Below are 19,821 nucleotides of genomic sequence, written 5' to 3'. Positions count from 1 at the left end.
CCTGGTGGCTCACACCTGTAATTCCAGCACTTTGGAAGGCCGAGAAGAGCGGATCACAAGGTCAGGAGCTCGAGAGCAGCCTGGCCAATATGGTGAAACCCCATCTCTACTTAAAAATAAAAAAAATAAAAATAAAAATTATATATATATAAATTAGCCGGGCTTGGTGACCGGTGCCTATAGTCTCAGCTACTTGGGAGGCTGAGGCAGGACAATCGTTTGAAACTGGGAGGTGGAGGTTGCAGTGAGCCAAGATCATGCCACTGCACTCCAGTCTGGGTGGCAGAGTGAGACGCCATCCGAACAAAAAAAAAAAGCACAAAACCAAAAAAACACTTTCTCAGATATGTGGCATAAAGAATTTCTCAATCCAGGATGTCATTCCTCCACTGACAAAAACTGACTAAATAATTAAGTCTTCTTACTGAAAAATGTAGGCAAGGTGGTCATCTATCACAGTGCCCACCAGGATGAAGTTTGTAGCAAAACTCAAGGCCATCACAAAGCAATGCTACTGCAGCACAAACTGAACAAGGAGGCCCTACAGTAAGATACCAGATTAGTGCTTAAATCCTCAAGAGAAAATGGTCAGTCTGGATCAAGAGAAAAGTTCATCCAAACAAACCTACTTCAGATAAGCACATATATATGATCTACGGCACATACCAAAATGAAAAAATTGGAGTTGTAGTGGCCAATAGAACACATCCTTCAGCTTACCTTTTTTTTTTTTTCTGAGCCAGAGTCTCGCTGTCACCCAGGCTGGAGTGCAGTGGCATGATCTTGGCTCAATGCAACCTCCGCCTCCCGGGTTCAAGCGATTCTCCTGCCTCAGCCTCCCGAGTAGCTGGGATTACAGGCATGTGCCACCATGCCCAGCTAATTTTTGTGTTTTTAGTAGAGATGGGGTTTCACCATGTTGGCCAGGCTGGTCTTGAACTCCGCCCACCTCAGCCTTCCAAAGTGTTGGGATTACAGGCATTAGCCACCGTGCTGTACCCGGCCCAACTTACGTTTCATCTAATGACCTTATTAAGTGTTCGCTTTTCAAAGGATCTTTTAACTTCTTCTGAATGAACATTAGTCAGCTGCCCCTCCCACTAGCCAACCTTTAGCCCTGAGCACACATGGGTATGAAAACAATCAAATTTAATAGCATCCTAAGTCTCAACCCAAGAGGAACAATTAGTAGTAACACTGATTGAGCTGCTTCACCACCTTTCCCCACAACCCACCTCTGTGTCACCGTCTGCTATTCTACTGACTTGGAGGCCAACAATATAACCTTCCCCACAACACTCTAAAACAGCTACCTATTTTTATCTCAAAAGTACTGACAGAAGGCTCCATTAGCAGCAAACAGACCTATGAACACAAGGTCCTCTAAGCTAGGAAAGCATTACTCTTTGAAATGGGGCTATATTTACAAATTTTATTTTTTTATCCCAAAAATACATATAAATGAACACCTGCTCTAGAAATGCAGGGAGGCCTTTGCCTAACATTGTCATATGAAAATCAGTATCAGCTCTTTAACACACAATTTACATATATACATACATATACACTATATGTAAGCAGCGAATACTTTGCTACTTACACATATTCCTCTGGTGGAAAACTAGGAAACTGGGAAATTCCCCTGCTTTCCAACCTTGGGAAGGTAAATACAGCCTCTCTGAACAATTTTTAAAGGATGAAATGTGTAGAAACAATGTAAACAACACAACCTGCTTTAGACATATACACGTTATTAAAGAACCTGCCACATCAGTGACAGTTTATTTCTCAAAGAAAAAAAAAGGAGATAACATTTGAATAAAAATGCAAAACTGAAGTACAGTTAATATGATCAAAACTGTTGTGTACATGCTCCATGGAGAAATCAGGAATTCTTTCAGAAAGAACAGATCCACGGCCAATTTCAGTCACTTGTGATGCTGAATCAGCACCCACTGGTAGCAACCAGGATCCTTCTGTACAGTCACGGGCTTGAGCAGGTGCCATAAAGCATCTGTTTAAGTTAAACAGTCAATAACGTTTACTGACTGCAGTACATTCCCACCCCCAAAAGACTAAGTGCAAAATCAACTTCTAAGCTCAAGAGCTCAACCAGGTCAAAGCTTTGGTATATACTGGAGGTTGTTTTGGTGATAACCAAAGCCTAGTAAGATTCTCTGCTCAGGGGTTCACCCCAAAAGAAAAACACCTGGTCCACAAAGCTTAATACCTATATAAATAAAGTTAACTGTACAAAGAGAACAAGCCATGATTTACCCTGAACCAAGGGTTTATAGTTTCCTAGGCAGCAGTTCTGAAAGCACCAACTAAAACCACAATGCTTCTACTAAAACACGGTGTGTTGTAATTGGTGAGACTGTTCTGAAAACAAATGCCTGCAGGCATGTGGCCAAGGTGCCACAGAAAAAGTTTAACAAACATTAGTCAGTGTATTCAAATGGTAACACAATCTGGTCAGCAACAGGGGAAAGACTTAAGGCAGTAAGAGGCATTACAGAGAGCATGATAGTGTCGGACCCACCACCATAGTGCTCTCTGAGTCAATCAAAGCCTTCCAACAAGGAAAACGTGTCTCAATAGTTTGGGTTCTTAGTTTGTTAGCTGTCAGACACTTCTTCCTCCTCCTCCTCATCCTCATCGTCTTTCCTGTCTATTTCCGAAGTGTCCGACGACTCATGGAGCAAGACATATTCTCTGCTACTGAATCCAAATTTAAGTACATCCTTTTCTTTTAGTTCATAGTATCTCTGTGGCTCAATACGTTTGTTGTTTAAGAAGGTTCCATTGCCTGAGCCAAGGTCAATGATGTAGGGCTTCACTCTTCGGCCAACCGTGCCATCAGCACGGGTATATTCCACAAGCCTAGCAGAGAAAAAGGAGAAACCTATGAGCAAACTTCTGCCTCAGATCATCCAGCCTCTCTGAAGCTCTTTGCTAAGACAGCCTAGATGACGTAAATAACCTGACTTGAGCATAATTCAAGTTAAAATTCTAGGGAATCAAAGAAATCAAGGGGAAAGCATGGCCGTGGGAAGGGAAATTGGAAGTTTAAATATATTTAGTAGAAAAGGTGAGAATGGGTTGCTGGAGGGTGGGGAGAATCCATGGAAGATCAAAAGGTGGAAATGCAGAATCCAATGTCTCTTGCTGTGGTTAAGAAAATACATTTTTTTCTGTTGTTTATAATCAATGTTTCTTTAACCTATATTTCAATATATTTCAGTTCCTGTCCAAATGGGAAAAAACAGTGGACCTGGACTTCAGAGTCAAGGGAGCTATATTTGAGCCAGAGTTCTACTATGGCAGGAGTCCCCAGCTCCTGGACCATGGACTGGTACTAGTCTGCCTGTTAGGAATCAGGCCGCACAGCAAGAGGTGAGCAGTGGGCAGATAGGCAAGCAAGCCAAACTTCATCTGTATTTTCAGCTGCTCCCCATCACTCCTATTATTATTGCCTGAGCTCTGCCTCCTGTCAGATCAGCGGTGCCATTAGTCTCATAGGAGCGTGAACCCTATTGTGAACTGTGCACAGGTGGGATCTAGGTTGCATGCTCCTTAGGAGAATCTAATGCCTGATCTGTCGCTGTCTCCCATCACCCCCAGATGAGACCATCGAGTTGCAGGAAAACAAGCTCAGGGCTTCCACTGATTCTAGATTATGGTGAGTTGTATAATTATTACATTATATATTACAATGAGATAATATTAGAAAATAAAGTGCACAATAAATGTAATGCACTTGAATCCTGAAACCATGCCCCTGGTTCCATGGAAAAACTGTCTTCCATGAAACCGGTCCTTGGTGCCAAAAAGGCTGGGGACCACTGTACTATAGTGATCATTTGTTAGGCAAGTCACTTGGTTTTGCTAGGCTTCAGTTTTCTCATCTGTCAAATGGGGATATAAATACTTGTCCATTCAAAGTCAGGAGACCATGTTAAAACAAAACAAAACAACAACAACAACAAAAAACGGGCCAGGCGCAGTGGCTCACACCTATAATCTCAGCAATTTGGAAGGCTGAGGCGGGTGGATCACGAGGTCAGGAGTTCGAGACCAGACTGACCAATACAATGAAACCCTGTCTCTACTAAAAATACAAAAATTCGCTGGGTGTGGCAGCGTGCGCCTGTATTCCCAGCTGCTCGGTAGGCTGAGGCAGGCGAATCGCTTGAACGCGGGAGGCAGAGGTTGCAGTGAGCTGAGATCGCGCCACTGCACTCCAGCCTGGGAACAGGAGACTCCGTCTCACAGAAACAAAAAACCAAAAACCGGTCCTATCCTTCTCACAGGATTGTTGTGAGAATCATCACAGATGTCCCATGCAAGCTATCAAGAACCAGTTTCAAAATTAGTAGAGCACAGACGCACACGCCTGTGGTCCCAGTTACTCGGGAGGCCAATGTGGGAGACAATCATTTGAGCCCAGGAGGTTGCTGGAGTGAGCTGTGTTTGCTCCACTGCACTCTAGACTGGGTGACAGAGTGAGACCTTGTCACAAAAAAACAAAAAATAGATTAAAAGTATAATGTTCTTATAAATATGTAAGCAATTATTTAAAGGGAAGTTAGATTAACAATACTCTTTAGATATGAGGGGTATGGGATTCTTCTGTATATATATGAACAAAAATCTTAGTAATCCTGACTAACTGAGCAATTGTTTCTGCTCACACTACAGTTTCTTCCTCCATGTTACTTACCGATATTGAAAGACTGCATGCTGCTTTGAACAAGATGGGTGATCGATAGGAATGTCTGCAATGCGGCGGTGTCGACCCAGTAGATACGCACTCTGTCGATGTATGTACATGACTGGAAGCACCTCATCATTTTTAAATGGGTAGAGACGCCACCGTTTTTTCGGGATACGTGCTTCTGGGGGCTCACTATATTTAATGACTACACCCCGGAAAGTGTTGGTGTCCTCAAGAAGTGCCCCGGAAAGTTCAAAGCTTGGTTTTTCTTTAGCAGGCACCTCTTTTTCTTTGTTGTTGCCACCAGGCCGAGGAACCAACTCCTGAGACTCACTACCGCCACCACCAATGTCATTCCTCTGGCGATGCTCCCGTCGCCTGGCATTATAAAACTCCCGCTCTTCTTCCTGAGCCTGCAGGTTCTGAGTGTCTCGATCCCGTCCCTGACCCTGCCCACTCCCAGGTCTCTCGTTAGACGTTCTCCTTTGGTGGGAATGGCCCCGGTGTCTGTCCCGGTCACTTTTCCTAGCTCTCCTGTGTTCCTGTTCTGATGGTTCCCGGTGCTGCCGATCCTCCCGTCCTCTCCGGGGATGATCCTCACGCTCCTGAAATTCAAACAGATTCTGTAATTTTAACACAGTGCACAATCTAAAGGCAGCCCAAATCTGGTTCTTTTTGAATGAGGTACATTCAAAAGGTCTTTTGTAATTTGGACTTTGGCATTTAGAACAACATCTCCCACAGAAATAAGATTATGTCTGTGTTCCCTTGCAAGGCCACAAAAATGATATCCCATGCTGCTATTCAACTATAGCCCTAATAGCACAAGCCCAGGTCCAGAGCCCTAAAAACAAGAGACTATTTAGTCCAGAAAGGAGAAAGAAAAATAATTTCCTCCTTTTCACAACAAAGGTAACTATGGGCAAACTTACAGGGAAGAATATACAGAAAATAGAACTAAGAGTTTAGTCAGGTACAAGATATGTAAATAAAGAAGCTAGCTTTCTCTCATGCCAAAAATGAAAATATAACAGTTTTTAAATCCTACTTCCACAGCTAAAAAAAAAATTCAATACCTAGGAATAAACTTAAGAAACATGAAAGACATATAAGAAGAAATCTGTAAAAATTCATTAAAATAGAGGCTTTTTAAATATCCGAAGAAATGGAGAAACATACCATGATTTCTTGAAAAAGACAGCATTGAAAATCAGCCTAGGCCAGGCACGGTGGCTCATGCCTATAATCCCAGCACTTTGGGAGGCCGAGACAGGCGGATCACCTGAGGTCAGGAGTTCCAGATCAACCTGACCAACATGGTGAAACTCTGTCTCTTCTAAAAATACAAAATTAGCCGGGTGTGGTGGCACATGCCTGTAATCCCAGCTACTCAGGAGGCTGAGGCAGGAGAATCGCTTGAACCTGGGAGGCAGAGGTTGCAGTAAGCCGAGATCGCGCCATTGCACTCCAGCCGGGGCAACAAGAGTGAAACTCCTTCTCAAAAAAAAGAAAGAAAAGAAGAAAAAAAATCAGCCTGGTAGAAAATGTCTGCAACACAAACCAGACAGTAGTCCTGGGGGATACATTCTAAGTATGGTGGATGGCTGAAACCACGGATAGTACTGAACCTGACTGCCATCAAACGTAACACATTTCTGTTCACATCTTCCACCCATAAATTTAATGCCTTTTCCATCTTAACTAAGCACTTATGAACTGTGGCTGTAACTTTTACAGTATGAGATACAACAGCAAAACTAGCATGAATTTCTTTTTCCTTCCCCACAATTTCACAATAGAAGATTCATTCTTACTATCGATCTTAGCAACTTCAATATAGGATTTGAAAAGTTTTTTTTAAGTTGAGAACTTTCATCTTTTCATTTAGGAAGCACTTTACAGCTTCTCTTTAGCCTTCCTAATTGCCAAAATCACTACTATTGCACTTTGGGGCCACTACTAAATAAAATAAAGGTACTTGAATCCAAGCACTGCAAACTGCAACAGTTATCTGATAACCAGGATGACAACTAAGTGACAGACAGGCAGGTAGCGCATACAGCACAGATACACCAGACAAAGGAAGGATTCATGTTCCTGGTGGGACAGCACAAGTTTACACCAAATGACTCAGGATAGTGACCAATTTAAACTTTATGAGTTGTTTTTTTCTGGAATTTTCCATTTAATATTTTCAGATGTAGAAAGTGAAACCACAGATAAGGGGGGACTACTGCATATTACTGTATCAATAAGAAACAATTCAATAGAGAAACTGACCAATGGCCAGGTGCCAGTGGCTCACACTTGTAATCCCAGCACTTTGGGAGGCCAAGGCAATGGATCGCTTGAGCCCAGGAGTTTGAGACTAGCCTGGGCCACAGGGTGAAACCCCGTCTCTACTAAAAATACAAAAATCAGCTGGGCACAGTGGTGCATGCCTGTAGTTCCAGTTCCTCAGAAGGCTAAGGTGGGAGGATTGCTTGAGCCTGGGAGGCAGAGGTTGCAGTGAGCTGAGATTCCACCACTGTACTCCAGCCTGGATGACAGAGCAAGACTCTGTCTCGAAAATAAAAAAGGAAAGAAAAATGAACAATTTTCAGAAGAAATAAATGTCCAAGGGCCGAGCACAGTGGGTGACGCCTGTAATTCCAGCACTTTGGGAAGCCACGGCAGGAGAATTGCTTAAGCTCAGGAGTTTGAGACCAGCCTGGGCAACACGGCAAAACCCCATTTCTACAAAAAATACAAAAATCAGCCAGGCATGACAGCATGCACCTGTAATCTAAAATTACAGCTATTCTAGAATTTGAGGTGGGAGGATCACTTGAGCCCAGGAGGTCGAGGCTGAAGTGAGCTATGATCATACTACTGCAGTCCAGCCTGGGCTACAGAGACCCTGTCTCAAAAAAAAAAAAAAAAAAAAGAAATACATGTCCAATAAATGCATGAAGATATATATGCTTAACCTAATAACCAAAGCATCAAATTCTAAAAGAAACATGAATTTTCTCTCCTTGAATTAGTAAAATTAAAAAGATCAATAATATCTAGAGTCAAAAAGGAAGGCACAGGAAAATAGGTATTTTCAGTCACTGCTGGTACAGGTATAAACTAGCATAGCCTATTTAGGTCAATTTGACAGTATTTAATCAAAATCTCATCAACCACTAATGCCACTTATAGAAATCAATCCTACAGAAATACTAGCAGAAACGCACAAACACATACATATGAATGTGTTTAGTGTAATTTCATAATAAAAAAACTGGAAACAACTTAATGTCCTGCAATGGTAGAATGGTTAAATTATTATCTATTCATACAAAGGAATACTTCACAGCCATGAAAAAGAATGAGACCATGACATTGAAAGATATCTAATATATTGTTAAATGGGAGGGGAAAAAAGAGAAGGGGCAAGTTTCACAATAAGACCAGATATTTCTATATATAGACTTGGCAGATGAAATACTTGGAGAGATGTTCCCACAATAATTTAACTAGATACTTATTAAATTTTTAATGTATTGTTGGACTGTCAATAAGCAAGGCAAAATCTCCAATGAGAAAAAAATCTCCAAAGGGGGGTAAGAAAAAAAAACAGATTTGAGCTCTAAGCATGGGCTCAAATACTAAAGAATACTAGACACACACAAGGAAATGGAAACAAGCCACTGAGCATGAGAGGCAGCAGAAACAAGTCTTACAGGGTGGGCATGGTGGCTCACGCCTGTAATCCCAGCACTTCGGGAGAGCAAGGGGGGCAGATCACTTGAGGTCAGTCAGGAGTTCGAGCCCAGCCTGGCCAACATTGTGAAACCCCGTCTCTACTAAAAATACAAAAATTAGCCAGGTGTGGTAGTGCATGCCTGTAATCCCAGCTACTTGGGAGGCTGAGGCAGGAGAATCGCTTGAACCCAGGAAGTGAAGGTTGCAGTGAGCAGAGATGGCACCACTGCATCGTAGCCTGAACGACAAAGCAAGACTCCATCTCAAAAAAAAAAAAAAAAAAAAAAAAAAAAAAGAAACAAGAGGCCGGGCAAAGTGGCTCACGCCTGTAATCCCAGCATTTTGGGGAGGCCGAGGCGGGTGGATCATGAGGTCAGGAGTTCAAGACCAGCCTGGCCAAGATGGTGAAATCCCGTCTCTACTAAAAATACAAAAAATTAACCGGGCGCGGTGGCAGGCGCCTGTAATCCCAGCTACTTGGGAGGCTGAGGCAGGAGAATCGCTTGAACTCGGAGGGCAGAGGTTGCAGTGAGCCGAGACTGTGCCATGGACTCCAGCCTGGATGACAGAGACTCCATCTCAAAAAAAAAAAGAAACAAGTCTTATAGATGTAGATCCCCAAGGACTTCATTCATGTACAAAATTTTATTATTTTTTTTTATTTTAAAAAGAAAAAATGAGACATTCTTTGCGGAGAGTCACTGGGGTTTCCTGGTTCAACAGTGCTTGGACGGAACCTGGCTCTTGTCCCCCACCCCGGCTGGCCACCCATAGCTAGCCCTCTGTCACCTCCTCACTGGGCCCTCTGACGGTCCCAAGGCCCCGTCGCCAGTCCAGCGCCATGCAGTCACTGCCGCGCAGCCACTGCCACCACGATCGCGTCCCCCTCACAAGTGAGCCAGAACTACCACCATCAACCGCCAGATCAACCTGGAGTTCTACGCCTCCTACATCTACGCTGTCATGTCTTACTACTTTGACCACGATGATATGGCTTTGAAGAATTTTGCCAAGTACTTTCTTCACCAGTCTCATGAGCAGATGGAACATGCCGAGAAACTGATGAAGATGTAGAGCCAAAGAGATGGCCAAATCTTCCTTCAGGATATCAAGAAACCAGACCATGATGACTGGGAGAGCGGGCTGAATGCAATGGGGTGTGCATTACATTTGGAAAAACATAGGAATCAGTCACTACTGGAACTGCACAAACTGGCCACCAACAAAATGACCCCCATTTGTGTGACTTCACTGAGACACATTACCTGAATGAGCAGGTAAAATCCATCAAAGAATTGGGTGACCACGTGACCAACTTGCACAAGATGGGGGCACCCAAATCTGGCTTGGCAGAATATCTCTTTGACAAGTACACCCCGGGAGACAGGGACAATGAAAGCTAAGCCTTAGGCTAATTTCCCCATAGCCATGGGGTGACTTCCTGGTCACCAAGGCAGTGCATGCATGTTGGGGTCTCCTTTGCCTTTTCTATAAATTGTACCAAAACACCCACTTAAGTTATTTGATTTGTACCATTCCTTCAAATAAAGAAATCTGGTATCTCCCACCAAAAAAATAAAAAAAACTTCTTGCTATGGACTAGGTAACATACAAAAATGTTTGCAGATAATTAAGGTTAAAAATTTTAAAAGAGAGAGCAGCAAGAGACTTCCAAAATGATTAGGCAGAAAATGAGAATGATACAAAAATTAGCATGGCCCCTAATTTTAAAAATACATAATAATAAAAAAAAATGATTAGGCAGGTAGGACACAGTGCCTCACACCTATAATCCCAGCACTTTGGAAGGCCAAGGCAGGTGGATTACTTGAGTCCAGGAGTTCGAGACCAGCCTGGGCAACATAGTGAGATCCCCCCCCGCCATCTCTAAAAATAATAACAAAAATAAAATTAAAAAGTAAAAATTTTTCTTGGTGACTTCACAACCATTAGGATGGCTACCATAAAAAAACTGAAAATAACAAGTATTGGCAAAGATGTGGAAAAATCAAAACCCTTGTACACTGCTGGTGGGAAAATGTAAAATGGTACAGTTAGTGTGGAAAACGGTACAGCAGTTCCACAAAAAATTAAAAAACAGAATTGCCATATGATCCAGCAATCCCACTTCTGTTTATATATCCCAAACAAATGAAAGCAGGGTCTCAAATAGATACTTGAGCACCCATGTTCATTGCAGCATTATCCACAATACCCTAAAAGTGGAAGCACTGGGACTAAGACCTCCTCCCCTGCTCCCTGCCATACACAGGGCTCAAGTGAGGGCTTGCTTGCTCAGAGTGGGACTCAAGTTTTTCTAGACTTCCTAGCCTAGCAAAGACATGCATCAAGAGAGAGCCTCAGACAACCACCCTTCCTACTCCAAAACATTTACAAGCTTGCCACTGCTATCTGCCTTGAGTTCACCAGGACTAATCTTATCATGTCCTTTATCCCTGATTAAGAGTCACTGTAAGAAGTCAAAATGGCCGGGTGTGGTGGCTTATGTCTGTAATTCTAGCACTTTGGGAGGCTGAGGTGGGTGGATCGCTTGAGGTCAGGGGTTCAAGACCAGCCTGGCCAACATGGTGAAATCCCGTCTCTACTAAAAATACAAAAATGAGCTGGATGTGGTGGCATGTGCCTGTAGTCCCAGCTACTTGGGAGGCTGGAGCAGAAGAATCACTTGAACCCCAGAGGTGGAGGCTGCAGGGAGCCGAGATTGTACCACTGCACTCCAGCCTGGGTGATGGAGTGAGACTCTGTCTCAAAGAAAAAAAGAAAAGAAAAGAAAAGAAAAGGAAAGAAAAGAAAAGAAAAGAGAAGAGAAAAGAAAATAGTTTTTTTAAAAAATTCAGTTCCCAATTCCTCTCCTCTGTCTTCCCTTGAACCCCTCCAATCAGGTCTCACCCTTATTATTCCAGTAAAATGGCTGGTCAAGATCACCAATGACCTCCACATTGCTAAATCCAGTGGCCAATTCTCAGTCTTCATTTCACTTAACTATCAGCAGCATCTAACAGAGTTAATCACTGTATCCTCAACACATTTCCTTCTACTGGCTTCAAGTTACCAGATTCTCTTGCTTCTCTTTCTTTCCAGTCTCCTTTGCTGATGTCACTGCAATTTCTTCACACTGGATCACCCCTGGATTCAGTCCTTTGTTGGCTGTTCTTCTATCTACAGTCATTTCCTTAGTAATTTCATCTAATCCTAATACTTTACATACATCTATATGCAGATGACTCTCAAATGTTTATCTCCCCTCTCATTTAGAAAGAGGGTCACTGCAGATGTAATAAATTAAGGTCATACTGGAGTAATGTAGGTCATTAATCCCATGTGACTGGTGACCTTGGAAGAAAAGAGACAGAGAGATTCATGGGAGAAGGCCATGTGATAATGGACAGAGAGTCTATATCATAGTGATTACCTCTGGCCAGTGAGGTGGAGTTTTTTGGTTGAGGAGGTGGTGCAATTTTGGGGATGAGAGAAGTAAACCATACTCTCATTTCATATTTTACATACCTCTGTATTATTACAATGAGCATGTAATGAATACATTTGTTTCGAAAATGGTGGTTCAGTTGGACACGGTGGTTCACATCTGTAATCCCAGCACTTTGGGAGGCTGAGGCGGGCGGATCACTTGAGGTCAGGAGTTTGAGACCAGCCTGACCCACATGGTGAAACCCTGTCTCTACTAAAAATATAAAAATTAGCCAGGCATGGTAGCATGTGCCTGTAATCCTAGCTACTGGGGAGGCTGAGGCACGAGAATCACTCAAACCCAGGAGGCAGAGGTTGCAGTGAGCCGAGAGCACACTACTGTACTCCAGCCTGGGCAACAGAGTGACACTTCACCAAAAAAAAAAAAAAAAAAAAACCCAACCCACAAAAATGGTGGTTCAGAGGTCGAGAAAAGAATAAAGTAATCATTCAGTATCCTCAGGAGATTGGTTCCAGGATCCCCAGTGGATAAAAAAGATATCAAAAAACAAAACAAAACCGAAAAAGATATCTCAGGATGCTGAAGTTCCTTATATAAAAATCGGTGAATATCCTCCTGCGTGTGTGTGTGTGTGTATACATATATATATGTTTTTTGAGACGGAGTCTTGCTCTGTTGCCCAGGCTGGAGTGCAGTGGCGCCATCTCGGCTCACTGCAAGCTCCGCCTGCCAGGTTCACGCCATTATACTGCCTTAGCCTTCTGAGTAGCTGGGACCACAAGCGCCTGCCATCACACCCGGCTAATTTTTTGTATTTTTAGTAGAGACGGGGTTTCACCGTGTTAGCCAGGATGGTCTCGATCTCCTGACCTTGTGATCCGCCCACCCTGGCCTCCCAAAGTGCTGGGATTACAGGCGTGAGCCACCGTGCCCGGCCATCCTCCTGTATACTTTTAATCATTGCTAGGTTATTTATAATACCTAATACAATGTAAATGCTATATAAATAGTTGCTATACTGTTTTTTATTTGTCTTTCAAAATTTGTTTTTAAAACAGAGTCTTGCTCTGTCACCCAGGCTGGAGTGCAGTGGTGCAATCTTGGCTCACTGTAATCTCCACCTCCCAGGTTCAAGCGATTCTCCTGCCTCAGCCTCCCAAGTAGCTGAGACTACAGGCGCCCACCACCACACCTGGCTAATTTTTGTATTTTTAATAGAGATGAGGTTTCACCATGTTGGCCAGGCTGGTCTCCTGACCTCGGATGATCCACTCGCCTTGGCCTCCCAAAGTGCTGGGATTACAGGCGTGAGCCACTGTGACTGGCCCAGACTCTAATCCCAGCTACTTGGGAGGCCAAGGCAGGAGAATCCTCGAACCCAGGAGGCAGAGGCTGCAGTGAGCAGAGATTGTGCCACTGAAGCCTGGGCAACAGAACAAGACTCCATCTCAAAAAAAAAAAGAAAAGATGACTGAATTATCATCCCTCAAAACTGAGAATAAGGCAAGAGTGTCTGCTCTCATTACTCTTTTATTTTATCTCTCTTTGCCTGCCCCCATCTCTGTGTGATTTGCTCCTCCTTGCTTCCTGCCATGGTTGTGAGGCCTCTCCAGCCATGTGGAACTGTAAGTCCATTAAACCTTTCTTTTGTAAATTGCCCAGTCTCGGGTATGTCTTTATCAACAGCACGAAAACGGACTAATGCAAACAACAAAAGGAAATAAAATGCACACAGATTGTAAAGGAAGAAATAAAACTGTCCCTATTTGTAGATATGATTGTCTATGTAGAAAATCCCAAGTAATCTAAAACAAAAAAAACCTAGAATAAATTAGTTCAGCAAGGATATAGGATTAAGATAAACACACAAAAATGAACTATATTTCTATATAGTAGCAATGAACATGTGGACACCCATTTAAAATACCCTTTATAATCATTCCACAAAGAAATATATATAGGATTTATATGCTGAAAACTACGACTGATAAAAGATATCAAAGATGATCTATATAAAAGGGGAAACACACAATGTTCATGGATTAGAAGATTTAACATAGTAAAAAGTCAATTATTGCCCCCAAACACCAGTTTAACACAAATCCTATCAAAATCCTAGCAAGACTTTTCTTTTGGATCTCACTATGTCGCCCAGGCTGGAGTGTGGTGGTATGATCACTGTTCACTGCAGCCTCAACCTCCTAGGCTCAAGTAATCCTCCCACCTCAGACTCCTGAGTAGCTGGGACTACGCCACCACGCCCAGCTAATTTTTGCATTTTTTGTAAAGATGGGTTTCACCATGTTGCCCAGGCTGGTCTGGAGCTCCTGAGCTCAAGTCATCTGCCCACCTCAGCCTCCCAAAGTATTAGGATTACAGGCATGAGCCACTGTGACCTGCCCAGACTTTTTAAAAATAGAGATAAGATTGTTCTAAAGCTTTTATGGATGACAAAAGAAGTTGAATAGCTAAACCAATTTTTACAAAGAAGAATAAAACAGGAGAAATCAGTCCATACAATTTCAAGACTTATTATATAGCTATAGTAATCAAGATTGTGTGGTATTGGAAGAATGACAGACACTGACAAATGGAACCGAACAGACATCCCAGAAATAGACCTATACAAATATGCCCAACTGATTTTTGACAAAAGAGCAAAAGTAATTCAGTGGAGGAAAGATGGTTTTTTCAACAAATGGTGTTGATGTTTGTGGACATTCATAGGCAAAACAAAAACAAAAACAAAACCCTAAAAAGAAACTGAAAACAGATCGTGGACTTTTAAGAAAAAAAATTTAGAAGAAAATTCAGAGATCTAGGGCTAGGCAAAAAGTTCTTAGCCATGACATCAAAAGCACAATCCATAAAAGGAAAAACAGGTAAGCTGGACTTCTTTGAAATTAAAAAAAACTTTTGTTCTGAGATAAACCCTGTTAAGAAAATGAAGACAAGCTACAGACTGGGAAAAAAATACTTGTAAACCACATACCCCAAAAGGACTAGTATCTACAATATAAAAAGAATTCTTAAAAACTAAACAGTAAAAAAGCAAATAATACTATTAGATAACAGGCAAAAGATAGCTGGGCGCAGTGGCTCATACTGGGATTACAGCAAAGTGCTGTAATCCAGCACTTTGCGAGGCTGAGGTGAGTGGATTACCTGAGGTCAAGAGTTCAAGACCAGCCTGGTCAACATGACGAAACCCCATCTCTACTAAAAATACAAAAATTAGCCAGGCATGGTGGCAGGAGCCTGTAATCCCAGCTACTTGGGAGGCTGAGGCAGGAGAATCCCTTGAACCTGGGAGGCTGAGGCTGAAATGAGCTGAGATCACGCCATTGCACTCCAGCCTGGACAACAAGAGTGAAACTCCATCTCAAAAAAACAAAAGAAAAAAAAGAAAAAAAAGAAAACAGGCAAAAGACATGAGACACTGCACCTGAGAAGATACATACAGATGGCAAATAAGCACATGAAAAGACATCCAAGGCCGGGTGTGGTGGCTCACGCTTGTAATCCCAGCACTTCGGGAGGCTGAGGCGGGCAGATCACGAGGTCAGAAGTTCGAGACCAGCCTGGCCAACATAGTGAAACCCCATCTGTACTAAAAATACAAAAAATTAGCTGGACGTGGTGGTGGGCACCTGTAATCCCAGCTACTCGGGAGGCTGAGGCAGGAGAATCACTTGAACCCGGGAAGGGAAGATTTCAGTGAGCCAAGATCACGCCATTGTACTCCAGTCCAGGTCACACACACACACACACACAAAGCCAGCCTTGGTGACAGAGGGAGACTCCGTCTCAGAAAAAAAAAAAAAAAAAAAAAAAAGGAAAATGCAAATTAAAATCACAATGAAATACAACTACACACCTATCAGAATGGTTAAAATAAAGTGATAACTTGAAATGCTGATAAAGATACAGGGAAACTGGATCATTCATACATTGCTGGTGGGAATATAAAATGGTACAGCCACTGTTACGAACTAAACTGTACTCTCCAAAATTAGCAAGTTAAAGTACCAAACCCAAGTACCTCAGAATGTATTAATAACTGTTTTTGGAGATAAGGTCTTTAAAGGGCTGATTAAGTTAAAAAACGAGGGTAGGGCCCTAATCCAATATGGCTGAGAAAAGACACCAGGACAGAAAAAAGATCATTTAAGGATACAGCAAAGAGGTAGCCATCTGCAAGCCAAGGAAAGAGGATTTTTTTCAGGAGAATCCAAACCTGCTAACACCCTAATTTTTGACTTTTAGCCCCAGAACTACAGGAAAATGAATTTCTGTTGTTTATGAATTTCTGTTGTTTAAGCCACCTACTCTATGGTATTTCATTATGGTGGCCCTAGGAAACTAATACAGCCACTCTGGAAAACAGTCTGGCAATTTCTTAAAAAGAATTAAACCTGCAACTACTGTACAATCCAGCAATTGCACTCCAGAGAAATGAACTCTTATGTTCACATAAAAACCTGTACACAAATGTGTATATAGCAGCTTTATGTGTAATAGCCAAAAAAATGGAAACAACCCGGATGTTCTTTAATGAGTAAGTGGCTAAATCCATGCCATATGGATACCACTCAGCAATGAAACGGAACAAACTACTGAGAGCTGCAACCTGAATCAATCTCCAAAGGATTCTGCTGAGTGAGAAAAGACAATCCTAAAGGTTACATACTGTATGATTCCACTTACATAACATTCTTGAAATGACAGAATTATAGAAATGAAGAACAGATTAGAAGTTGACAGAAGTTAAGGAAGGATAAAAGTGGGAGATAAGTGTGTGTGGCTACAAAAGGACAACATGAGGTATTCCTTGTGGTGAAGGAAATGTTATCTTGACTATATCGATGTCAATATTCTGATGATGATATTGTACCACAGTTCTATTATGAATAGATGCTACCACTGGGAGAAACCAGGAAGAGTATATCTCCCTGAATTATTTCTGACAACCATATGTGAACCAATAATAATCTCAAAATAAAAAGTTTAAGCAAACAAGCAGAAAAAAGAAATACACCCAGTTTTCAGAAAAGCCCATTGGAGGTACAGGTAGAGATGTAGGTGAGTGTGTGTGCACACACGCGCACACACACAATACACACACACACAGCCCTCTTTAGCTGTGATAGGAAAAGGCTCTCAATTTGGACCCAACATCAAAACACCCCAATCCACTTACCTGCTTCACTTTGACTGTTGAGTAGTGAGGACTTCGGTTTCTCTTACTCCGAGGAGACTTGCTTCTTCTCCCTGAGGACTTGTTTTTCTTTTTGGGTGGGGACCTATACAGAGCATGGTACACAGAATTTTATCGCAATTTCCCTTCCCCCATAAAAATTAGCTTCCAGTATCAGGCTTACCTACTAACACAAACACTGCTTTTGTGAAGGTATCTGCCAGTCACATTAAAGGAGTCACGAGGTTCACTTTCCTAGCTCTAACGTCTCCCTTGCATTCCATACTCACATAGACAACTGTCTACTGAACCTTCTCACTTAGGTAACAAAACTCTTAATTTCCAACCCTTCAAAAACCTTTCCTCTCCTACTCCTTGCCATCTTGCTAACTGGCATCACCATCCGGAAGTCACCCTTGATTCTTTATCCCTCACTACCAACACCCCTACCATCAGGAACAATCCCTTCATCCTGTGGTTCTACTTCCTCCCTATGCCATCTCATTCCTACCACCCACCTTCTTGACCACTATACTCCACCGACACTGGCTTTTTCCCATTTCAATCATAATTCATTCTACTTCAAGTTCTTTGCAGATGTTGTTTCCTCTGCCTGGATCTTTAAGAGGTTGAATCATTCCTATCACTCAGGTCTGGACTCAAATAGCACCTCTTTAGAGAGGCCTCCTCCCTCTTCTCTCCAATCTCTATCACATTACTGTTATAATCTATCAATAATACTTGTTATTGAAACTTTTTTTTTTTTTTAATCATCTGTCTCAGGGTTAGAGCATGGCCAATTTGGCACTGGTGAAGATCATCTAACTGAATCACCCTTGCAGCCCCAATACCTAGGGCAGTCTTTCACACTTAAAATAGGCACTCAGTAAAACTATGGTGAATGAATGCATAAATAAATGAGTCTAGCAAGAAGTAACTTTTTTTACTTTTATTTTTCCAGTTTCTGTTAGGTAGCTCGCCTAGACCACGATGTGAAAACCTTTCTGGCAGGTAACTGGAAAGACAAGGCCCACACTCCATTTGTGGGCGGGATGGGGAAAATCTCATTCCAATTTAACAGATTATCAGTGCTATCTGTTGGGCTACACTCTTCGAAGTGCTGGGGACACAAGAATGAAGCAGTGGGATCCTGCCGGTTTGTCATTAGGCGTTGAACACCGAGCTATAAGGCAAGTGTCCGAGCAAGCATAACACAAGCACGACTGGATCACTCTCAACAGTCCCTCAGGATTCAGTCCGGGCTGCTGCGCCCAGCATTCAAAACCTGTTTCGGACGCCAGCCCTGCCCGCCTTTCTGAATGAGCCCAACCCAACGTCCATCCTGGGCTGCTCCCCCACTTACCGGCTAACTCCTCGGGCTCGGTTCCCGCGGTGGCCCGGGCGGCCCGGCTCGCTGGCCGGCGGAGACGGGCTACCGCCGGAGTGGTCCGGACGGCGGTGGGCGGGAGGTGCGACTTCTGGGCTGAGACGCTCCTGCTTCACCACCACCCCCGCCGGCAGCACCATGTCCCCGTCCCGGTGTCTTCGCCGGCTCCCTCGTTCCCGTTCGCTCTTCACCGCCTTCATTCTGTGATTTTGTCTGAGCGAAAGAAAACAGATCCGTTGAGCTCCTCTAGCTGAAGGAAATGACGAGTTTGACTCCTGGACTTCCGCTTCCGGGGTGCCCAACCTCCCAGAAATCCTCGCGGCAGAGATTAAACACGTGACTACTCCCTAGTGGGCGTGGCCACAGTGACCGGCTTGGGTGGCGGGAGTTTCAAGTTTCAAAAACAAACTTCTGGCTGGGCGTGGTGACTCTCGCCTGTAGTCCCAGAACTTTGGGAGGCCGAGGCTGGCGGATCACCTGAGGTCAAGAGTTCGAGAACAGCCTGGCCAACATGGCAAAACCTCGTCTCTACTAAAAATACAAAAATTAGCCAGGTGTGGTGGCGCGCGCCTGTAATCCCAGCTACTCGGGAGAATGAGGCAAGATAATCGCTTGAACCCGGGAGGCGCAGGTTGCAGTGAGCACGGATCGCACCACTGCACTCCAGCCTGGGCGACAGAGCGAGATGTCTCAAAAACAAACAAACAACAACAACAAGCTGGGAAAAAGCAAACCTCTCAAGACTGTTTGTTGCCACATTATTAGTAATTACAAAACGTGGAAACAATGTAAATACCCAGCAGTAGGGAAGTTAGCCAAATTAATGGGTGTTATGTGGCCATTAGTAAACCATTTACAAACTTTAAAAACCCTGACTTGTTAACGACAAAGCAGGATACAAAATTGTGCGCAAACCATAATTACATTTACATTTGGAAATAGAAGGGAGGAAGAAATGGAAATGCAATCAGAGATGATAACCCGTGGGCAAATCATTAGCTTTTCCTCTTCTATTTCCTGAACTTTCTGCAATGCTGTTGGGGCTCAGAAATCGAAACCCCAAAATATGGCTCACTGACATGCTGAACTGAAGAAGCCTCAATGTTCCTTCCCAGTGCTCACCGTCTCTCCCAAAGTGCAGGTCTTTATCTGCCTGAGATACAGACTACCAAAAGGAATCATTGTTTCTTTCTTCTCCTCCCAAGAATGTAATCACACCTGACCAGAGACCCTTATACTGTCAAAAGTAGCTATTTACAGCCGAGCACGGAGGCTGCAGCCTGTAATTCCGGCCCTTTGGGAGGCCAAGGCAGGAAAATCGCTTCAAGCCAGGAGTT

At 43.1% G+C, this 19,821-nt stretch overlaps 1 protein-coding gene across 1 annotated transcript; it reads right to left on the bottom strand.

The window, feature by feature from the left end:
- Positions 1-1,418: 1,418 nt before the first annotated feature.
- Positions 1,419-18,754, bottom strand: SNIP1 (Smad nuclear interacting protein 1). Its single transcript, XM_007979370.3, has 4 exons — positions 18,461-18,754; positions 17,101-17,203; positions 4,724-5,322; positions 1,419-2,883 (listed from the first exon to the last, which is right to left on the bottom strand). Exons 1-4 carry the CDS (start codon positions 18,682-18,684, stop codon positions 2,619-2,621), a joined length of 1,191 nt encoding a protein of 396 aa, XP_007977561.2. The 5' UTR covers positions 18,685-18,754; the 3' UTR covers positions 1,419-2,618.
- Positions 18,755-19,821: the final 1,067 nt, after the last annotated feature.

This window comes from Chlorocebus sabaeus, chromosome 20 (assembly GCF_047675955.1).
Source record: "Chlorocebus sabaeus isolate Y175 chromosome 20, mChlSab1.0.hap1, whole genome shotgun sequence".
In the NCBI taxonomy this organism is placed as follows: Eukaryota; Metazoa; Chordata; class Mammalia; order Primates; family Cercopithecidae; genus Chlorocebus; species Chlorocebus sabaeus.
This window is presented reverse-complemented; position numbering and strand designations above follow the sequence as displayed.

Excerpts from the sequence above, each read along its gene's own strand:
- SNIP1 (XM_007979370.3), bottom strand. The coding sequence starts at position 18,684 with ATGAAGGCGGTGAAGAGCGAACGGGAACGAGGGAGCCGGCGAAGACAC. Across the intron at positions 17,204-18,460 it reads CGAGCCCGAGGAGTTAGCCG|GTCCCCACCCAAAAAGAAAA; the intron begins GTAAGTGGGGGA and ends TGCTCTGTATAG. Across the intron at positions 2,884-4,723 it reads CATGCAGTCTTTCAATATCG|GCTTGTGGAATATACCCGTG; the intron begins GTAAGTAACATG and ends TTTCTCTGCTAG.